The 23,337-nt window shown below is 34.7% G+C and overlaps 1 protein-coding gene across 2 annotated transcripts in view; it reads left to right on the top strand.

Moving 5' to 3' along the window:
• TNNI3K (TNNI3 interacting kinase) overlaps positions 1–23,337 on the top strand; it is a 317,917-nt gene that overhangs the window by 26,437 nt on the left and 268,143 nt on the right. For both annotated transcript variants that reach the window (XM_066268883.1, XM_066268884.1), the window contains exon 5: positions 8,975–9,085. In XM_066268883.1, coding sequence (XP_066124980.1) covers positions 8,975–9,085 — 111 coding nt within the window. The remainder of the gene's footprint in view (positions 1–8,974; positions 9,086–23,337) is intronic.

Here is a 23,337-nt window from a genome sequence, read left to right as displayed (position 1 = left end):
TGATGGCTTTTTTTTAATCAAGTGAGAGGCAGGAGACAGGGAGGTGAAGAGACAGAATCTGGCATGTGCCTCAACCGGGATCCACCTGGCAACCTTCGTATGGGGCTGATGCTCTTCCCATCTGTGGCCACTGCTTGGCAACTGAGCTATTTTAGTGCCTAAGGTGAGGCCAAGAAGGCACCCTCAGTGCCTGGGGCCAAGTTGCTCAGGAACCATGACTGCAGGAGGGGAAGAGAGAGAGAGAGAGAGACAGAAAGAGGGGGGCATGGAGAAGCAGATGGTTGCTTCTACTGTGTGCTCTTACCAGGAATCAAACCCAGGACTTCCACATACCAGGCCAATATTCTAACACTGAGCTAACTGGTCAAGACCTTAACCAGTGGCTCTGTGATTACAGTACATATTCTCAGCATATCACAAAGCACTGTCTGTTAATATTGGCCTACCTCACTTTAAATATAAACACCTTCCAATAGTATAGTTTCATTTTATTTCCATTCTTTATATACTATTGTGGCCATGTATATTACATCTATACATTTTATTAACTCCAACATATTGTTAGAGCTTTTGTGTTAAACATTCATATTATTAAAAGAAAATAAAGAAGAGAAAATATCTTTGGATTTCAGCATATGGATTATAAGAATCTTTTATTTTCTCTGTACAATTTTTTTTGTTCATTTAGCTTCTTAAATCTGGAAATTTACATTTTCATCTAATTCAGAAATTTGTTTATTATTTTTCTAAATGTGTATTTTAAAATGTTTGATGACCTTCCACAGGTTACCAAGTCTGTTTTTTTAAAATATATTCTTTCTGTTCTCAAAATTTAATTATTTGTACTTATTTGAATTCAAGTTCAAGAATGATTTTTCTGCAACCTTCCATTAGATGCTAATACACTAAAATTATTCATTTTACATGTTGTACTTTTCAATAATAAGATTTTCACCTAGTATTAAATATTATTTTATTTTTTCTGTTTTTTTTTCTTTTTATATTAGTAATATATATTTGATCTGTGCTTTGATCATAAGAATATTTCTAAAATAATCTGCCATTATTAAGGGTTAATATAGTTAAAATTAGATGTTAGTATTTATAAATACACTTAATTCGGCTCACATAATGAATACTCATATACTAAAGGGTAAAAAAAGAGTGAGGGACTCATTTCATTTGGAATTCTAAATGTTTATTATATTTTTGTATTGTATATGAAATGACTGATACATGAACTGAGACCACCAGTGCAAATTTTCATGTTAAACATTAATAAAATAACATTATCTTCATATATAAATAAAATTAAATAGAATTTACAATATTTTTGCACCCTGATGAATTTTCTCACATAATTCCTCTCATATTTGCATCTCATTTGGGGGGGCATACTTTTTTAGATGATGTTATTTAAATCATACTCTTAAGGTGGAACACAAAACTTTGTGGGGAAAAATGAAATTGATATAGTTTCAAGAATCTTAGGTAAGGATATTAATGAACAAAAGGTTATTAGACTGTCTAGTTTAACCTTACACATACTTCTTTTCGAATACAGACCAACTTTTTGATAAAATTCTTTAGTGAATGAAAAGCAATATTATTAGTCAACATTATTTTTAGCATTTCATAAGATAAAAGCAGTTATTGAATGGTCATTTATTCTACCCTACAGATTTCTAGCAAGATTTCACTCTTATCATTCAGAAGAAATCATTTTATATATATTACAAAGGGGAAGCAGATGGAAAGAGGAAATTTTAATTCAAGTTTATGTCTGTCTGATTCACTAGATAACCTATCAGAAAACTTTGTTTTTTATTCATATTTATTCATAGCTTAGAAACTATGGTGTGTTTTTTTCCTGATATATTTTTTCTTTATTAATACACATGTATTTGATTGCTAAGTTGAGATTTTTTTCAACTATCCTGGATTCTCAGTTCTTTTAGATCAAGATTTCTCTGCCTTCACACTACTTGGCATTTTGGACTGAATAATTTCTTGTTGTGGAGATTGTAAGAAAATTAACAGCATTAGAATTGGAAATTGTCAGATATCTCTGTGAGGTATATTTTGGTAAATTTTAGCAAGGTAGAAAGTATAAAAATGGATTGAAAATAAATGGAGTTTATGCATATAGACTGTTCTTCCAAAAGGCAAAAATAAAAATGGTCGTTATCTTGGAGAGTAGCAAGATCAAAGAATAATTTTTATAGCATTGTTTTTCTATCTTTGTAGTCTTGCACTTTTGAATAAATATAAAAATTCAGTCAGTTTAATTATTTTGCTTTAAAATAAATAAACTATAAGGGAAAATAAAGAAATTATAATGTTCAATTTGCTTTTCAAACAGCATGTGTTTGCATTCTCCCCAACTCTCAGAGATTCTGATTAGCTCCTCCCTGTTAAATCATCACTATATTATTGAATGTGAGGACAAATATTTTCAAAGGCCAATTGAAAACAGCCTACAAGGAGGAAGTGATATGGGAAACTGGATAGTAGAAAAGGAAAGGTCAGAGGTGGTAATGAGAAAAGAAATAGGTTAAAAGCAAATTTAGAGGATTTAGTCTGGAAAGAGTGCAGGTACCAAAACTGAGAGTGTGTTCCTTCTCTTTTTTCTTCTTTTCAATATTTTAAGTGAATTCAAGTATTTCTATCACTCTAAAACCTTTAATAATTGATATCTTTTGTAAAGATAAATTCAGTTATTTCAATGAGAGGCACATGTAGATGTGAACCTTCATGAGCAGTTATTTTTATACTGATTAGTGGATTCTTTTATTGGAGATGTCTATGACTCATGAGCCAGCTCTAGTCTATTAAATTTTAATGCCTGGAACAAAAGACATTTCATACTGAAGCTCTACATACACCCTTGTCCTAGAAGAAACCTTAATATTCTCTTGACTACAAAACTGCTTTTATTACTTTTTCTGTACAAACACAAACAGGCTGTGACAATTGCTGTCCTGGATAAATTGAGTCCTTGAACAAAACTACTTAGATAAGCCCATTATTAAAATACTTCTTTATATATCTCTGTTTTCCCATGCAGACTCAGTCTTATTTCCAAACCAAATTCAGCTCTACCTTGGAGCTTGATGTGACACTTCAGGGCACATCAGAATATTAGAGGTGGTTAGGATATTACAGAAAACAATTGAGCTCAACACTGAAATCTTACAGGTGAAGAAACTGGGTTGTCTCATGATTAAACATCTTTGGCGACAGAATGGACTGAGATGAAGATGAATTTTTCAATAGGTCAATCTTGAGAGTGATACATTTAATATAAATATATAAACTTATAAGGATCTTGAGTTTACAAACATTGGCACACAAATAATGCCATTTGATCTTTATTACAACTGTATGCAGCAGGTATTACATGCTTTTTTTTACAAGTAAATAGCAAAGAGGCAAGGCTTACACATGAAAGGCAAAATATTGGGGGTAAAAAAATCATTGCGAGTGGAGGGTAACATGTTGTATTGAGGAAAGCATAGGCTTCAAAGTCAGAAGACCTAAGTTCAAATCCAGTTCAGTTTCAATTTAAATGTACACTGAAGGAACATATTTTATGATCTGTTATGTCATTGAGTTCTTGAAAAGCAAACTCTTAATAGGATTTAGGAGTGTGAGAGATTTATGTGGAATGATCAACTAAAGCAGTAGAAATGTAAAAAATGAAGCATTAACATTGGAGTCAAACAGACCTGACTTTGTATCTCACTCCAAAACTTACAAAATATTTAGGGCTCTACAAGTAATTTAAGTTGTTTGATTCTGATAATCATCAGCTATAAAATGGACATAATATAATTGACCCTTGAATAACATGAGGTTAGGGGCATCAAGGCAGTTGAAAATTTACGGATGACTTTTGACACCCCAAAAACTTGACTACAGTCATCTCTTGGCATCCAGAGATTCAAACAATTGTGGGTTGAAAACAGTATTTTTTATTAGGAATCCATCTTGTGAAACCATGGTCTGGGATGCAAAAATACTCTTTTCCACTCACCATTGTTTGAATCTGCAGATGTGAAAATCTATGGATCTGAAAGGCCAACTGCATTTGTTGAAAAAATCCACGAGTGGATTCATGCAGTTCAGAGCATGTTGTTGTTCAAGAGTCAACTATAATATTTTTTCATAGGTAAGTTGTGAAATTTAAAAGATATTACAATGTACATGATACTAAATAAGCAGTTTATAAGTAGCAATGATTCCTTTGATACATCCTCTTTAGCATAGCTTGGTAAGATAGCTTGGTAAGATAAAAGTTTTATTTTTATAGTATTTTCAGTTAAATAGATTTAGATCAATCAGAGGTCAACTTGACAAAGCCAGCCAAGAAAGGAAGGAATAATTTTGTACTTTCAACCTCACCATTTGCCTGTTCTAAAGAAATCATAACATACATTTGTTTAAATCCCCCAAATTTTGGCTAAATAAGGAGAAAATCCAAAGACAGTGAAGGAAAGAATGAATGTGTGTTTACTAGTATTTGCCTGATAGATAAATATGTCATATGCTCCATCATTTACATAGAATTTATTTTAATTTAGTTTAGTGTCATGCTTGCCATAAGATAGACATTCATTAATAAATAGTTGTTGAATTAAAAAGTATCCATCTTTCCACTGATCCATATATTAAATATATAAACCATTTGTCTGTTTTATATGTTGTGAATATTGCTGCAATTTGTCATTTATCTTATACTGTATTCTTAACTACCTTCATTTACTCAAATTTATCATATTTCTCCTCTGTTTTAAAAAACAATTTTATGCTTAAAATGACCTTGTCTACTTTCCTGCATTTGAATGTCTGCCCCTCTGCAGGGAAAAAAGTGTTTTATGGTAATGTCTTTCCCTTTATCTCAGAGACTACTTGTGTCTTTAACCCTTATCATTCAAAATTAAAGGTTATACATGATACGAAGCGAAATAAGTAAATCAGAAAAAAACAGGAACTGTATTATTCCATACGTAGGTGGGACATAATAGTGAAACTAAGAGACATTGATAAGAGTGTGGTGGTTACGGGGGGGAGGGGGGAATGGGAGAGGGATAGGGGGTGGGAGGGGCACAAAGAAAACAAGATAGAAGGTGACAGAGGATAATCTGACTTTGGGTGGTGGGTATGCAACATAATTGAATGACAAGATAACCTGGACTTGTTATCTTTGAATATATGTATCCTGATTTATTGATGTCACCCCATTAAAAAAATAAAATTATAAAAAAAATAAAAAATAAAAAATAAAAAAAAATAAAAAAAAAATAAAAAAGGTTATAGTTGAGGTTAGAGCTAACTCCCGTAAATTTTTTCTGGAGGAGAAAGAACTAGTAAGCATTTTCTAACGTTCAGTACTGGTTCAGAATTTTCCTGTTTTATTCCTTCAGTTATTTTAGTGGGTAACTAGTAAAGTAGAGGGAAAAAAGTTAAGGGGAGAAGGTAAAAAGAAAAGAGAAAGAGGAACTCGATGGTGATGTCAAATCACTATCTTATTTGGAAGTTTCCACTGAGGGTTATTCTGAATCCCAGACTCCTATGTCCAATGGTAATGAGTTTTATTGAGTGTTGTATGGCAGGTATTTTTAAGTGCTTTTTATGTATTATCTAATCAGTTGTTGATAAATGATATGTGCATCATGTCAGGCAGATAGTTATTGTCCCCTTTTTTATAACCAAGGATGTTAGTGTAAAAGGATTATGTAACTTTCCCCAGTTCACATGGTCATTTGCAGAGCTGGGATTCTTTTTTTTTTTTTTAATTATTTTTATTTATTCATTTTAGAGAAGAGAGAGAGAGAGAGAGAGAGAGGGAGAGAGAGAAGGGGGGAGGAGCAGGAAGCATCAACTCCCATATGTGCCTTGACCAGGCAAGCCAGGGTTTTGAACTGGCGACCTCAGTGTTCCAGGTCGACGCTTTATCCACTGCGCCACCACAGGTCAGGCCAGAGCTGGATTCTAACAAAGGAGACTAACCTTAGTATGCACATCTTAACTCTGCATTATAAGTATCTCAGACTTGTGAAAAACAAAACTTTTTTTTTACCTCCAAAATTACTATCATTTGAGTCTTCTATAATTCAGTATTATGTCATTCCCCTGCTAGATATTCTACTTGGAAAAAATCCAAACACTTTCTACCATGGCATGTGAGACCCTAAATGATCAGATGTCTTTGACCTCATCTTGAACATTACATTTCTCTCTCACTCTCTTTTTTCCTTTTACGTCTACTCAATATTGGCCTTCAAACACACTAAGATTATTTCCATTTAAGGACTTTTACACTAACTACTCCCTATCCTTGAATGCCCATCCTTTATATTGTGGCTCAGATTTCTTCTTTTTGATATTTACTCTTTATCTCAAAGACCACCTCTTCAGTGAATTCTATGAATGCTCAAATTAAAGTAGCCTACTTTATCATTTGCCTGTTTTATCTGATAACTATTGGTACAATCTTCGTAAAAGTAGAGATTTATCTGTTATATACTCTGCAGTGTTTCCACTGCTCAGAACAATATTTCACACACCATACAGTCGCATCAATATTTTTGAATGTAAATAATGTTTACTGAAAAAGAGAATGATGTCATCAAAATTGTATGTAAAAAACACTTAACTGGTAGCAGTGTGGAGGATGGACTACAATGAGAAAAGGCTTAGTCCTTGAGACTATTTAGGACACTACATAAATCGAAGGTGATGATAGAAATAACAAGAATAAATGTGAGAATTACTATCACATTAAAACTAGTAATAACTAAAACTGATTGAATTGAAGACACTCAGTCATTTAGATTAAATACCATTAATACGAATAAATATTTGAACCCCAACATTTTTGTTTATTTGTTCCCATTTTTATGAACTACCTTTTACCATCTCTTTACTTTCAGTCTATGTGTGTCTTTTGATCGGCAGTGAGTCTGTTATAGTCAAAATATGTAAGGATCTTGTTTTGTAATTCATTCAGTCTCCATATGTCTTTGAATGGAGGATTTAAACCATTTATATTTAATGTAATTGTGATAGATATGTATTTATTGCCATTTTATGATTTATATTTTTTATCTTTTCTCTTTCTCCTCCTCCTCCTCATTCTTCTTTGAGAAGAACTTAGCATTTTTTGTAATACTGGTTTGGTGCTGATGACCTCTCCTAGGGGACATGGTGTGGGGCTGGGACACCTTGCTCCTCAGGGGAATTTGTTCAGCTAAGATATCCCTTCCAGTTTTTTTCTGCCAAATGTGAGTGTGTGATCAGGCCATTCTGTATTTCTGCTACTCCTACCAGTCTTGATGTGGCTTCTCCTTTATATTTTTAATTGTACAGGTGGTTCTGAATGACGATTGTTCTGTAGTTCAGTTATAATTTTGATATGATTGTGGGAAGATTCAAGTATTGTATTTATCTACATCACCATCTTGACCATAACCCCTAAATGTTGTTTTTAATGGGAGAATTTTCTTAACCAAAAGTATTTGAAATTATATGTATATGCATAAATGCAATGGCTTATGCTGTGAAAAGTCAACGTTCTTGACACTGGTATGTTTGAGGTGTTGATAGGACAGGTATTACAGAACTTGTGGTTTGAATTCTTACTTGGAAGGAAAGAGTTAAACAGGAAGATTTTCCTTTGCATTCTTTTCTGAATCTGATTTTTTGTGACTATCTGACCATCCACATCTCTCTTTTGAGTGTTCTGATCCATAAAATTAGGTTTATCATAGTAATTTTTATACAATTATTTAGAAAATATTTAATTATTTTATTTTTGTTTTTTATTAACTATTTTTGATATCCTACCATATACCAAGTTTAAGTAAGTTAATACATATATGACAGGTTAACTATATAATAAAACCCAATGAATGTTAACTGCTATTAATATCATTAAAAGGTTCCATGTCTCTTCAAAGACAGAAATACAATGCAAATAATAGTGTAAATAATGTAAGGATTACTTCATTCATTGCATAAGTTATTCTAACTTAAAGCCTCAAATAATGCTTCCAACATCTTCACTATTATATTGAGTCAAATTAAAAAGGCACTATTGAGCCTGACAAGGTGGTGGCACAGTGAATAGAGCATCATACTGGGTGCAGAGGACCCAGGTTCAAAACCCCTAGGTCACCGACTTGAGTGTGAGTTCATCTGGCTTAAGCAGCACTCACCAGCTTGAGTGTGGGATCTCTGGCTTGAGTGTATGATCATAGACATAACCCCATGGTCATGGCTTGAGCCCAGAGGTAACTGGTTTGAAGCCCAATGTTGCTGGCTTGAGCCCAAGGTGGCTGGCTTGAGCAAGGGATCACTCACTTTGCTGCAGCCCCCCAGTCATGGCACATATGAGAAAGTAATCAATGAACAACTAAGGAGACTAAGGAGCTGCTCCAAAGAATTGATACTTCTCATCTCTCTCCCTTCCTGCCTGTCTGTCCCTCTCTCTTTTCCTTTCTCTGTCTCTGTCACAAAAAAAAGAAAAAGAAAAGAAAAAAAAAACACTATTGATTAATTATGTATAAGACCCATGACACATTTGTAATAGAGAATAAATATTACTGAACTACCATTAAATAGTCAACTGCAATCAGTTCAATACTGCAGTTGCCAGAGAAAGGACATTTATTGGAATAACCTGCATGTACAATTGAGCTCAATTTGCAAGAGCCTCACCATAGGCAAATGTCCTTTCTGTCTTTCATAGTCAAGTGGTATGGGGTTTATTATAACTGCATGGCCCTATCATTTGTCCTATATTTCAACCATCTGAGAGCTGTTCTCTGCTATCTCATGTACTCTATGACAGAAATCACACCTATATTTTCTTTGGGCACTTAAACTGGCTGACGGTGAATCGATACATCCTGTTGCACAGCATTCAAACCTACTATTAGTAAAAAGTAACACTAAGGTTGTATTCTTACAGGATAGTGAAGAATTGATCACTTCCTTGCTTCACAGTGGAGCTGACATACAGCAGGTTGGGTACGGCGGTCTCACTGCTCTGCATATTGCTACAATAGCTGGTCACCTAGAGGTAAGTCCTACCTTAATTACCTGTAAAAGTAAACCTGTCTCTTTATATTCTTGTTCACAACACTATTCAAATGCTGGCTTTCTAGAAGCTGTTTTATTTTTTTGCTACTGAACCAACTCATTTATTTTTTGGATCAAATTAAAGTATAAATGCTCTTTTAATATGCAATTCAGTCTATTTTATAACAGTATAATCAAACATCAACTAATATAAAAATGGTTGGATACACAGCTTCCAATTTTTTATAGTATAGTGCTAAAATATGAGAATGATACAAGAAAATATGACATACTATTTTCCCTTAAACATTTAATAGTGTATCTGGACACACAAAATGAATGCATAGGTAAGCTTACATAATAAGCAATTAAAAAGTTAAATAACAATATAATCACAAGTAAAGAAGAGAGAAGAGTCAAAGATCAGAGTCAATTTAATAATCAGTAATAATTAGGAGTATAATTACCTTGCAAGGAACATCAAAGAACACAATATTAGAAGTGTTAGTTTAGTGAGAAAGAGATCACTGTGAATTAGATGATTTAGGGAAAGATTGATAACAGGGGTTCGAAATTGGTCTGAACTTCTTAGAGTGGTGAGAACAGGACAGGGTGAAGCAGAATCATGTCCAAAAATGGGAAGGAAGAATAAGCTGAGCACATCTAGGTGAAAGTGAATAGAATAATAGTATAAAACACGTTATGAAGAGTTCCTGTGGGTAAAATTGGATGTTAGAAACGGACCAGACTAAGGACATTGATATTAGAAGTCCAAGGAACTTAATTCTATTTAATAAGAAATTATTATAGTTTACAATGTACAATACACAAGACCAGGTGGTGTGGTTGATTAATAGAATGTAGAAATTCTAAATCTTTAAAGACACTTACAGCTAATAGAATTTTTTTCCAGTACAAAATGGGGAGTCAATGAGACAGTTTGAGCAAGAGAATGATTGGAGATTTAATAAATAATGTGTTGAAGAGAATTTCTTTTTTTTAATTTTTAAAGATTTTATTTATACATTTAAGAAAGAAGAGAGAGAGAAGGGGGGAGGAGAAGGAGGCATCAACTCTCATATGTGCCTTGACCAGGAAAGCCCAGAGTTTTGAACCAGCAACCTCAGCCCACTGTGCCACCACAGGTCAAGCCGACAATTTCTCTGACCATAGTATTTAGTATAGATTCCAGAGTGATGATATGTTGATTAAACATACAGAGAAAAAAGATTGGGTAAAGAATTCAATTTAGAGGATTACTCAGTTAGCTATAGATGTGTAAATTCACTGACGACATCCCAATGTGCTGGTAGAAATGTTCATTAATCATTTAGAATTACAACTGGCATTTACTGGAGAAGTTGGGACTTAATTTTACTTTTGGAAATTATATGTGCAGAGGTCGTATTGGCAATCATAATAATAGCTGAAAAGTTTAAATTGGGTCTAATAAATGGCCAAAGACTGAGCTTAAGAAAATATCCACAGAGACTTGAATTACTGAATAGCCATTGAGTAGACAAAGAAGTATCAGTCAGAGTGGTATGAGAAAAACAAGGATACTGTAGTATCACAATAAGTTAGAATATAGAGAGTTTCAACAGTTAAAGGATCCTGAGTATCAAGTGGTACCAAAAAAGTTGAGTACAATGGGATAAACTATGTATATAGGAACTATGTATAGTAGTTACATATTTACTAGACTAAAAATTTAGATGCTTATTTTAACTCCTATTTTTTACTCTTGGTTACAAGGGATGGTGACAATGGGACAGTGGGAGTTCCCTTTCATTAGTAGTCACTTTCTTTTATCGTCCACCTTTCTCTGAGGAACAGTAACTGATGACAAAGAGGTCTGACAGGCCTCTTTGTCTACGCACATCAAATTCAGACCCTCTACTAGTGTCTCAAGTTTGTTTGTCCTCCCATAATTGTGAATTCTATTAAACAGTTTTACAATAAAATTTGCATGAACTAGGCAGCTGTCCACTTCAATAATGGAAGAGAGCATGTGCTGCAGATCCTTAGACGTGCTGACTGCAGTGTGAGACTCAGCTCTACATTCACTGTGCTTTGAATAGCAGCAACTATTCATTGTCCTGGATCTCAATACTTCTCCCTGACTGATTTATCCATCTATCAATACCTATGTGTATGCTGCTTTCTGCAAGTTCTAAGATCCTATTGGCAATCGATAAACATGCACCAAATCCTCTTATCCCCTTTGAGTCCAGGGGGCACATGAGTCACATATTCTTTCAAGCAAGAAGCATGAAGATTAAAAATATTAGCTAACATTTGGTAGTGCTTTATTATTCACTCACATTTGTCATTTGCTTCTCCTTGTGGAATAGCTGCCATTAGAGTCAATTTCTCAACAAGGAAACTGAGAATTAAAAAATTAAATGACTTCTACAGGGCCATACAGATGATAAATAATTGAGATAAATAGGAATCAAACTTGATTATCTGACTTAAAATGCATAGTCTGGTACATAAAATATAATTATTCCTTTATGACTCCTCTATGTACAGTGGTACCTTGAGATACAAAGTTAATTTGTTCTGTAACCGAGCTCGTAAGTCAGTCAACTCGTATATCAAGATGCCAATACTGGACCGTACGCCAACGCACCAACTAGTGGCAGCTTCCCGAATCACGACTCATATCTTGAAATTTCGCTTGGATCTCGAACAAAAATACGAACCGAGTTGCAGCTCGTATCTTAAAAAAGTATATTGGTCTGTTCATATCTCAAGGGACCACTGTATTACTAAAACAGTATATATCCAGAGAATACAAAACAAAACATAAACTGGATATGTTGCCATCTAAAGCCCAGACATTGCTACATATACAATAACAGCAACTTGAATTGATTGGAGATTAGCTTTATATGGCACTTAGTATATGAGCCCCCAAACCCATGTAGAAATAATACATGTATGTAAGCATATAACACACATACATAAAGATACACACACTTACATACACACACTTTAAGTGTAAAACACTTTATATGTAGTCAACTCTTTAAACAGTTGTTATACTTTAGAGCAGGGGTCGGGAACCTATGGTTCGCGAGCCAGACATGGCTCTTTGGATGGCTGCATCTGGCTCGCAGACAAATCTTTAATTAAAATAATAATAATAACGTTAAAAATATAAAACATTCTCATGTATTACAATTAATTCAGTTCTTACCGCTCATGTTCATGGTTGCGAGTGGCTGGAGACAATCACAGCTGTCCTCCGGGACAACACCAAATTTTTATTGGATAATGCATAACATACACGCGTCGTTGTATTGCTCTCATATAATTACATTTTTTTTTTTTTTTGTATTTTTCTGAAGCTGGAAATGGGGAGAGACAGACAGACAGACTCCCGCATGCGCCTGACCGGGATCCACCCGGCATGCCCACCAGGGGGCAATGCTCTGCCCCTCCGGGGTGTCGCTCTGCCGTGACCAGAGCCACTCTAGTGCCTGGGGCAGAGGCCAAGGAGCCATCCCCAGCGCCCGGGCCATCTTTGCTCCAATGGAGCCTCACTGTGGGAGGGAAAGAGAGAGACAGAGAGGAAGGAGAGGGGGAGTGGTGGAGAGGCAGATGGGCGCCTTTCCTGTGTGCCCTGGCCGGGAATCAAACCCAGGACTTCTGCACGCCAGGCCGAAGCTCTACCACTGAGCCAACCGGCCAGGGCCGTCATGTAATTACATTTTAAAATATGTGGCATTCATGGCTCTCTCAGCCAAAAAGGTTCCCGACCTCTGCTTTAGTGCTTCATGTAGTAGTTTCTGCAGTTATCAAGAGACAAGTCAATTAGCAAATAGAAAAAGCACATCTGAAATGATGCTATATATAATGTATAGGGGTCTTGGTATATTTTATTTTTCACAGAAAGGCATTGTTTCATATATACTTTGTGCATATGGGAATATTATTTTCATAGTTAAATTTATTTTATCCTACCTTATCCCACTTTCAGATTGTAAACACTTATCCAAGCACTGCTTTAGAAATGGTTCCCCGTTATTTTAGAATTTATTTCCTATTTCAAGGAAATGCAATTGATGTTGTTCCAGTTCATTCTTAACTAAATCATGTAAAATTTCAGGAGAAAATTTTGTTTACAAGAAGCTTCTGACTTTCTAAGTTATTTCTTTTATAATAACTTTAGTTTTCTCCCCAAAGGCAAAAACAAACAAGTGCTTGGAGTTATATAATGTGATTTCTCTTTCTTTTTAAAAGAGATAATGTACTCATGAGTTTTATAACTAAAATGTATGAGATCTGCCTCCAATCATATGAATAAGCAATAGTCCCTTGTGAACTTCATTTAGAATCAGAACAAATGGGAAAAAAATACAGTTATATTTAACAGCTTTGAAATGGTAACAGATACCAATTGACTGAATTTTATTTGGGACTTAATCTGTATTTTCCAGATGAGAAAACTGAGGCACAGAGAAGTTAAGTAACTTGTGTAAGGTAACAGCTAATAACTGCTAGAGCAGGTGTCCACAAACTGTCTTGTGTCAGAGCCAGCTCTCACTTACAATGCTACACTTCCCTCTAACCTAAACAACAACCTCTCAGACCAACTGACCAGACTTTAAGTTTGGAAATGGTCAATAGAAGCTTAGAATGTAGTTATTAAAGAAATGTGCATTTTACTAAGATCTGAATTGTCTCAAAGACCAAGCATATCAAAATATGCTGGTGCCTTTATAGGTGGATCCCATTTTATGTTTCTGCATTACATTTTTTTTTTTTTTTTTGTATTTTTCTAAAGCTGGAAATGGGGAGAGACAGTCAGATAGACTCCCGCATGCACCCGACCGGGATCCACCTGGCACGCCCACCAGGGGAGACGCTCTGCCCACCAAGGGGCGATGCTCTGCCCCTCCGGGGTGTCGCTCTGCTGCGACCAGAGCCACTCTAGCGCCTGGGGCAGAGGCCAAGGAGCCATCCCCAGCACCTGGGCCATCTTTGCTCCAATGGAGCCTTGGCTGCGGGAGGGGAAGAGAGAGACAGAGAGGAAGGAGGGGGGGTGGAGAAGCAAATGGGCACTTCTCCTGTGTGCCCTGGCCGGGAATCGAACCCGGGTCCCCCGCACACCAGGCCGACGCTCTACCGCTGAGCCAACCGGCCAGGGCCTCTGCATTACATTTTTAAATAGCTCTTTTGAGAATAAAATTTATATGCCATATAACTTATACACATAAAATGTACAATTCGATGGTTTTAGCTTACAGGCCTGTATAATCACCACTACAGTCTACTTTTAGAATATTTTTGTTATCCCAAAAGGAAACCCAATATCCAGTAACCATCAGTCCATATATCCTTCACTACTCAGATCTAGAAGACCACTAATCTACTCCCTAGCTTTACAGATTTGGCTATTCTAGACATTTCATATAAATGGAGTCATATAATAATATATGACCTCTTGTGATTGGCTTTCTTTACTTAGTGTAATGTTCAAGGTTCATGTACTTCAATAGGATTGATTTATACCACAATCATATTATAATTAAATATTACTTTATTTAGCAAAACTTATAGTACAAACAATAGTGTAACTGCAGCTCTTCTCAACTATTCCTCTATTTTCATTATAAATATTTAAACCAACTGTTTTTTATTATTATATTTTTATTTTTTCTATTGATTTTAGAGAGAGGAAGGAAGAGAGTAGCAGAGAGACAGGAACATCTGTTTCTGTATGTGTCGTGACTAGAGATTGAACCAGCCCCTAACAATGAGCTTTGTCAGCTTTTGGAATAAGTCCTGTGCTGGATTTGTTAAAAGAGTATAGAAATTTCACTATCTCTGTCTCTTTCTCTTTCTCCCTCTCCCTTCCTCTGTCCCTCACTCGCTCTCTTCAATTCTAGAGTATAACCCTATGCTATTTCACGGTATGCAAGACTGTTACCTTATTTCTGATAAGACTCCCCAAATATTCCATACAGTTACACCAATCCTATATAAACATTGTGGGCTACAACAATTCAGGTACAAAATGTATATCAAGGGCAAAAATATACCAATCAATGGACATCATTGTAAATTATTGTTTAAATATCACTTTCGTGAATACCATTAATGATTGATAGTTACTTTAATCACTATTTATTGGCAGTTATTTTATTTAATCTTGTTGTAAATTGTCATTTTCAGTTCCATGATGTCAAAGTTTGATATAACTTTATATCAAATGGTTAAGTCTGAAACTAAACCCTTTGTTTTACAAAGTCTTAAATAACTGAGACCTGATTTAAGAACACCACATTTTTGTGGCATTCAAAAGCGGTTTTCTCAGAAGTTGAAACCAGAAATCCTATACCCTAAATACTGAATGTGTCCTGTGTTACAGAATACTGTTAATTAAGGCAAGGAGGCAGGCTCCCACTGTCTAGGCTTTTAGTCTAAAGATTAAAACAAGATAGTAAATCATGCATAATCAGTAATTTTAGGGTCTCAGAAGCAATGCCATACACATGCATGCATGTATCAATTGTAAGAGTGATGTAAGAGGACACTAGCTTGAGTGTCATTTTTTTGACACTTGAGTCTTTGCTAGAGATTCTGATAGCTATAATTAAACAGTAAGTATTGTTTTCAGGGAGAGTTAAAAGAACATAAGCAGGAAAAGGTATATAGTTTAATAGAAATGTAAATGAGATGTTCGTCACCTTGTTATCTTGGAAAATGATGAAAAAAAATTATGTGAGAAGTTAGAATCAAAGATTATTTCTAATAAAATAAAAATGAATGAGCAATTCCTTTGTAACCATTTTATGTTTTGTTTTAATTTTACTCTCTATGCCAACCCTTCCATGCACTGAATTTGATTATAATATTCTAGGTTCTTCATACATTAAAAAAAGAGACAGATAGATGATAAATAAATAAATAAATAAAATGATTTATATATATGTATGTCACATATTATTTATATATTAATTATGTTATGCAATATATCAGCTCGTCAGATGTAATTTCTGTCAGGTATTTGTGACAATCAGAAAAACAGCTAGATATTCTGATGCACCTGCACTTAATCTTTTTTCCCTCATGTCATTCTACCTGCCAGGTATTTGAAGGCTGAGTTGTGAATCAAGATTTCTATAGTTTGCACAAGTCACATCCCCAGTGTTTTAGAGCCTCCAAGCTCCCTGTTTCAGGAGGGCAGGAAATTATTACTCTTTTTTCACCTCAATTAGGAACACATCAAACGATCAATATTTTCTACTTGACTTTCTAATACAGTAGTAAAGTACACAGTGAATGCTGCCTACTTTCTCTCAGGAATGATTCATTCTGGGAAGGTACTTAGGGAGTAGAGCCTTTTAAGTTTTTTTATCCTCTCCTTTGAACGTTATGTGAGTTATTCTCCTTGATGGCTCCCTTTGGTGGATTTCCAAAGACCCTTTAGAAACTTGCTGAGGTTAGTGTAGTGGTAGTGAAGGGCTAGAGCCCCCATGACTGGCTCTCAACTGCGGACCTCTCTCACAGCATCTCTCTTATGAGGTGTCCTTCAAAGGCCCTTAGCCCCTCTGCCTCTTCTCGCTCTTGCACAACTGAATATCAGATCTATTTATCAATTATAAAGCATGGAACTAGTAAAGAAGAGACATAAAGCCTACTAAAGTTACTCCCAGAAGCAAGTATAACCCCCTGAAGAATCTTTAACCTTGCTGCCCTTTTCCTTGGTTCTGTGCCCTGAAACAGGCTACTAACCACTCCCTCAGTTTGGGGCTGAAGTGTCTCATAATTACTGCAGATCTCCACACCCCAGCAGGTCCTGCCAGGAGTTGAAAAATCATTCTCACAATTTTCTCCTGAAAAGATATACATTGAGCTAGCCAGGAGACTTGAGGAAAATTGCAAATTAAATAAGACAAAGGATAACAGCTGCAAATCTTTTGTCTAGAATTATCAAAGACATTCCCACAGGTTGCCAATATGTTGCTTCAGTTTTCTCCATATTTATACTATCATTGTCCTTCGGGACGTCATGCAATAGTACCCGGACTTGTAAGACCTGTCTCCCAACCTTGTACCGCCACTTCATTCTAAACTTTAACAGCTTCTCTAAAGCATAGTAGAGCCACTTCTGTGACCAAGAACCTTGCTGACTCCACAGTATACCCAGCAAGGGATTAAATTGTAATGATCCAGCTCACCTATCTTTTCAACCATGCTCTTCACCTTCATCTTGTGACCAATGCTCTAGATTAAATTAACATATCCATGTATATGTTTCTTTTTATATGTGTCATTATTACACTACATTCTCCATATGGTCTGCTTTTCTCACACTTCAGACTTTATGAAACTGCTGGGTGTCTCCATGCCCTCAATCTATTCCTTTAGTTATACTTTTCTCATGGCATTTAACTCTGCTTCTTTTATGAACATGGTATATATGATCATTTTATAACATGTTTTTGAGCATAGGATCTGCATGTTAAAAATCTTTGTAGACCTTAAAGTTTGCAGTATTGTGCTTTTGCAAAAGTAAGTTTTCAATAATTGTTGAAAACAATTTGCCAAGTGCGTAAAATATTGATTATTCAAGTATAGTTTTTGGTGTTTTTTTTTCCCCGAAGTTAGAAGTGAGGAGGCAGTCAGATAGACTCTCACATGCACCTGACTGGGATGCACCCGGCATGCCCACCAGTGGGCGATGCTCTGCCCATTTGGGGCATTGCTCTGTTGCTGCCAGAGCCATTCTAGCATCTGAGGTGGAGGCCATGGAGCCGTCCTCAGCACCCGGGCCAACTTTCCTTCAGTGGAGCCCTGGCTGCAGGAGGGGAAGAGCGAGATAGTGAGAAAGGAGAGAGGGAAGGGTGGAGAGGCAGATGAGCACTTCTGTTTACCCTGACTGGGAATTGAACCCCAGTCTTCCATATGCCAGGTCAATGCTCTACTGCTGAACCAACCAGCCAGGGCCCAGGTATAGTTTTAAAGATTATAAAGACTAGAGGAGGAAGCAAGATCCCGGCGGGTGACAGGGAAAATCTCTATTAGAGAGCCTGAGAGTGATGGCTGAAGAAACACTAGGTTCACTGGAATAGCCTAATGAACATTTCCAGTGGGTAGTGTAGCAAAGGGATAAGAGCAGACAATGAGAATTTTTTACAAATTGTGAAAGGCATGTAATAAATTTAAAAGGACCCAGGTTTGGGGATAGGGACTTAGGTAAACGAGAAGACATCTTAGTTTCTATATAAAATTAACCTATTGAATGGGATTGTAACAGCAGTATGGTGTCTTCCTTATGTATAGATACATATAGGTAACCACTGCCCCTGGGTAAGAACAAATACTTTAAAAATGTTTTTTTGATTGATGACTGAGAGGGAGGGAGAGAAAGAGAGAGAGAGAGAGAGAGAGAGAGAGAAGCATCAACTCATTGTTCCACTTGGTTATGCACTCATTGATTGCTTCTTGTACATGCCCTGACCAGAGACTGAATCTGAGACCTCACTGCATTGAGATGATGCTTTCTCCACTGAGCCACCTGGCCAGAGCAGAAAAAAAGATTATAAAGAATGAGGAAACTTATTTCTCCTCTCAATAAAAGCAGAAGAGTACGATAATACCATTTATTAAGAAAGTGGCTTACAAAACAGAAGTAATTTTCATGAATAGCTTCATACGAATTACTCTTACAAAATCTATAAAGTGAAGTAAATATATATATGGAATAAATATGTACATGTTTTGACTAATATAAAATATAAAGGTAAATTTGGACATAATCTAATGATGAAGTTTAACCCTTAAAAAAAAGAGTAACAGGAGTTAAATGTTTTTCACTCTACAAAAAAGAAAGACCAACAGACACATAAGGTAGCATCATTACTCTTTTAGATCTGCATGTGTCTTTTCCAGTGACTTGGCTGTGCTCTCTTCCTCTCCATTCTAATAGATGATGTCTTCAATCTAATATGAGAATTTGCTCTCTGGCATAAAATTTATTATGCCAGATTCGGACTCTTGTGCTATCACATAGTATCAATATTGATAACTTGTGATCCATTTCTGAAGTGTCAAGAATAATAAGGAACTTCAAATTATCTGTACCTGCTTCCCCCCCTCTCCACGTAGCTTCAGACTTAGAAAAATACTCTATGTCTAGTTCTTCTCCAATTTGATTTTATATCATTTGGCCTAACAGGTTGCCAAACTGAACATACAATTTTCACTTCCATACTGATGGTGCTAAGGGTTGAAAATGTGTTATTTCACTAAGGTTTAGATGCTGGCAATCTCATAAGTAAATGTGATAACATAAACCCTTGAAAATCCAGTCAACAAGTTTGTAAATATAATATTTTATTGTAAAAGTTTCTGGACTTTTTAGCTTGATGTCTTATTGTTTTTATTAGATAGTTGCTTCTAACTTTTTTAGGTATTTTCAGGAAAATAGAAATCTTCTGTGACTCAGGCAAACTTGATAAATTACAGCAAAATAAGTACTTTTTGAGTACTTCCCACATAAAATAATATACCAGGTATGTTGTTAAAGGGATTCATTCTTTGTTTAAGCTATTTTGCCGTTCTACATTTCTTTTCTTTTTGCAAGATATCAAGTCTGAGCCCTCACTGGAGCTTCTGGAATTGTTGAAATTGTGTCTAATTTAGGAAACTAAACCTTTTAAATCTATCTTATCTTATGTAATGTTGGAAATTGAACAAAACCCAGAACTGGCCTGACCTGTGGTGGTGCAGTGGATAAAGCGTCTACCTAGAAATGCTGAGGTCGCCGGTTCGAAACCCGGGGCTTGCCTGGTCAAGGCACATATGGGAGTTGATGCTTCCAGCTCCTCCCCCCTTTCTCTCTCTCTGTCTCTCCTCTCTCTCTCTCTTTCTCCCTCTCCTCTCTAAAATGAATAATAAAATAAAATAAAATAAAAAACCAGAACCAACATGTGAATAATAAATTTATATTTGAAGTCTGCTGTTAAAATAATGATGAAAATTTTCTGTATTTTGGGCCTTCAATGTTATGTTCCAGGAAATCTACTTCTAGTTAATTTTTTTAAAAAATAAGAGGTTGAATTTCAGGGGTGCTTATGCAAGATAAGTAAGAAAATCAAAATATACAGCCATAAATATTGAAATCAAAATGATACATGGGTACAAAAGTCATCAAACATCACATTTTATAATATTATACATCGACATGGGAAGAAGCTAATAAGGACTGTGTGAAACACCTATAATGTTATTTAAGCCAATTACTATATTTAAGATTTTCTAATTTTATCTTATTACTAGTGGATACATTTTCTTAAATATTAAGTTCACACAAATGGCTGCACAATTAATGGCTACACACTTCTCCCCACTCATTACTACCCAAAGGTAAATGCTGTTGACATTTTGATGAATACTTTCTTGCCAATATTTTCATATTCTTTTCAAAAATGGGTTCACACAATGCTTCTATTACATCTTTTTATTTAAAATATTTTAACAACTTTCTAAATGTGCAACACTTTTTAAAACTACTTTTTATTGAGAAAATTATCATTCATACAGAAGGATAAATATATAAGAGCTTCTTCATCAGAACTTCCTGTGACCTTCTGTTTCCATACCCATCTTCTTCCCCTAGTGTAATATCATAACTTTCTGTCTCTCAGCTTAAAATTATTTTCTTGCTTTCTTAGATAATATAAATATGTATATGTGTGTATAGAATGTCATAAGTTATATTGTTTTTCAGTTTTTCTGTTGTTGACTTTTATGTAAATGGAATCACAAACATATATTTTTGTGACTTATTTTATTCAACATTAGATTTCTAAGGTCAGTGTTAAAGGATTGCTGTGATTCATTTATCTTTCCAAAATTTATTTATCTAATTTATTTTGATAGAAATTTGAATTGCTTTAAATTTGTAACTGTTGTAGAGAATGTTGTGTGATATTTTTTAAGTATTTTCTAGAGTGTTGGAGCAATATCTTTTCTAGAATATAAATCTAAAAGTAGAATTGTTAGTTATAGAGTATATGAGTGTACAAGAGATTAAACTATAATAGTTGACAATTCCAATCAGTGTATGATTAAATGTATGGTTTTCTCTTGCTTCATGTCCTCATCAACATTTGTGTCCTAGACTTTGATCCCAAGCTGGTTGGTATGGGATAGTATCACATTTTGGTTTTAATTGGCATTTGTCTAGTTACTTATGAGGCTGAATATTTCTCATATGTATGTAGCTGTTGGAGTTTACTTATTTTTGTGATGTACCTTTGCATTTGTTTCTTTTAAATTTAGTCTATTTTAACTAATTTATGAAAATTATTTTCAATGAATAGTAATTACACACTTTTATGGGGTTTATTGTTCTAAGCATATTACATAAATTATCTTGTTTTACCTAAGGGATAGACATTATTATTATTCTTTTACAATTCAAAAAACTGAGATACAGAAAGGTTAAATAACTTTATGAAAGTCACACAGCTAGTAAGTGATGTATGTGATATTCTATCTAAGGTTGTGTGACTTCACAGTCCATGATCTTAAACACTATTCTAAAACACCTTTCCTTTCTTCTTTATGATTATTTGTTACAATATCTTCTCTTAGTTTACAGTTAATGCTTTCATATTCTGTTTAAAAATATTCTACACTCAATTTTAATAAGCTGTTTTCTTGATATTCTCTTCCTAATGTTTGGTAGTTTATCTTTAATAGTTACGTGTTAGCCCATATAAAATTAATTCCAGTTTATGGTGTGAGGTGTGGGTTCAATTTAATTTTTTCAATGTTTAATTGCCTCAACAATTTTATTGAATAGCATAATTGATGATCTGTAATACCAACTCTGTCATATATCAAGTGTCCATTTCACTATGAATCTATTTCTAGATCTTCATTCTGTTAAGCTGGTCTATATGTCTACTTATGGGTTGTCATCACATTATCTAAACTACTAGCTATAGAAAAAGTCGTAGCTATTCTATCTAAATATCCCAACTTCACATGAAGTTGCTCACAATATTCTTCTAATATTTTAAATTTTCCACAGCATTAATAGTGGTATTTTTTTCCATTTTTCATTAATGGTTATTTTGGTCTTTTTTTACTTCTCAATCTCAAAAGAAGTTTGGGAATTTTATAAGTTTTTTCAAAGAACCAATTTCTGACTGTTGATTTGTCTCTCTTGTATATTTATTTCTTTCTTCATCAATTTTTGTTCTTACCTTTCTTATTTTCAACTTTATTTGATTATTTTGCTATTTATTTGTGATTTCTTAAGAAACTTATAGCTTAGCACATTGATTATTATCCTTTTTTAGTAGCTTTTAAGGATATACATTTTCAATTTCTATTGTGGCTTTATTGTTAAATTTTTTATATGTTATATCTTCTTATTATTTGGTTCAAGACTTTCTTACTTCTACTCTGAATTAAGTTTTTACTCATAAATTATTTAGAAGTAAGTTTCTTACTTTAAAACTATGAATATTTTTTGCCTGGCCAGGCGATGGTGCAGTGGATGGAACATCAAACTGGGACGCAGATGACCCAGGTTCAAGACCCTGAGGTCACTGGCTTGAGCACAGGTTCATCTGGTTTGAGCATAGGTTGCTGGCTTGAACTCAGGGTCACTTGGTCTGCTGTAGCCCTCTAGTTAGGGCACATGTAAGAGAGCATTCAATGAACAGCTAGGGTGTTGGGATGAAGAGTTAATGCTTCTCATCTCTCTCCCCTCCTGTGTGTCCCTCATCTCTCTCTGTCTCTGTCTCTGTCACACACACACACACACACACATACACACAAATAAATTTTTTATTTACCCTATTCTTATTGATTTTTAAGTTAGGTAGTCAAAATATTTTGTCATTAGGCTTTTTAGTATTTGAAATGTATTCAGTGTTGTTATATGGATGAGTATGTAATCAATTTTGTGAATGTTCCATGTGTTCTTGAAATAAATATTCATTGTATGGTTATTTATTACATATTTTATATGTGCCAATTAAGGCAAGCATTTAATTGTGTCTCCAATAGTTATAATATTATTATTTATTTATTGGCTTATTTTATCAACTAAGTTTTAAAATCTCTTACCATGATTGTGGATCTGTTTGTTTCTTGTTTTTATTCTATAAGTTTTGCCTATACTATTTTGATGCTATACATTACTATGATTTAACACGATTACAGTTTCCTGGAGAATTGATTCTTTCCTTACAAGGAATTGAAATTTTTTATCTC

The sequence above is a fragment of the Saccopteryx bilineata genome, chromosome 3 (genome assembly GCF_036850765.1).
Source record: "Saccopteryx bilineata isolate mSacBil1 chromosome 3, mSacBil1_pri_phased_curated, whole genome shotgun sequence".
In the NCBI taxonomy this organism is placed as follows: Eukaryota; Metazoa; Chordata; class Mammalia; order Chiroptera; family Emballonuridae; genus Saccopteryx; species Saccopteryx bilineata.
This window is presented reverse-complemented; position numbering and strand designations above follow the sequence as displayed.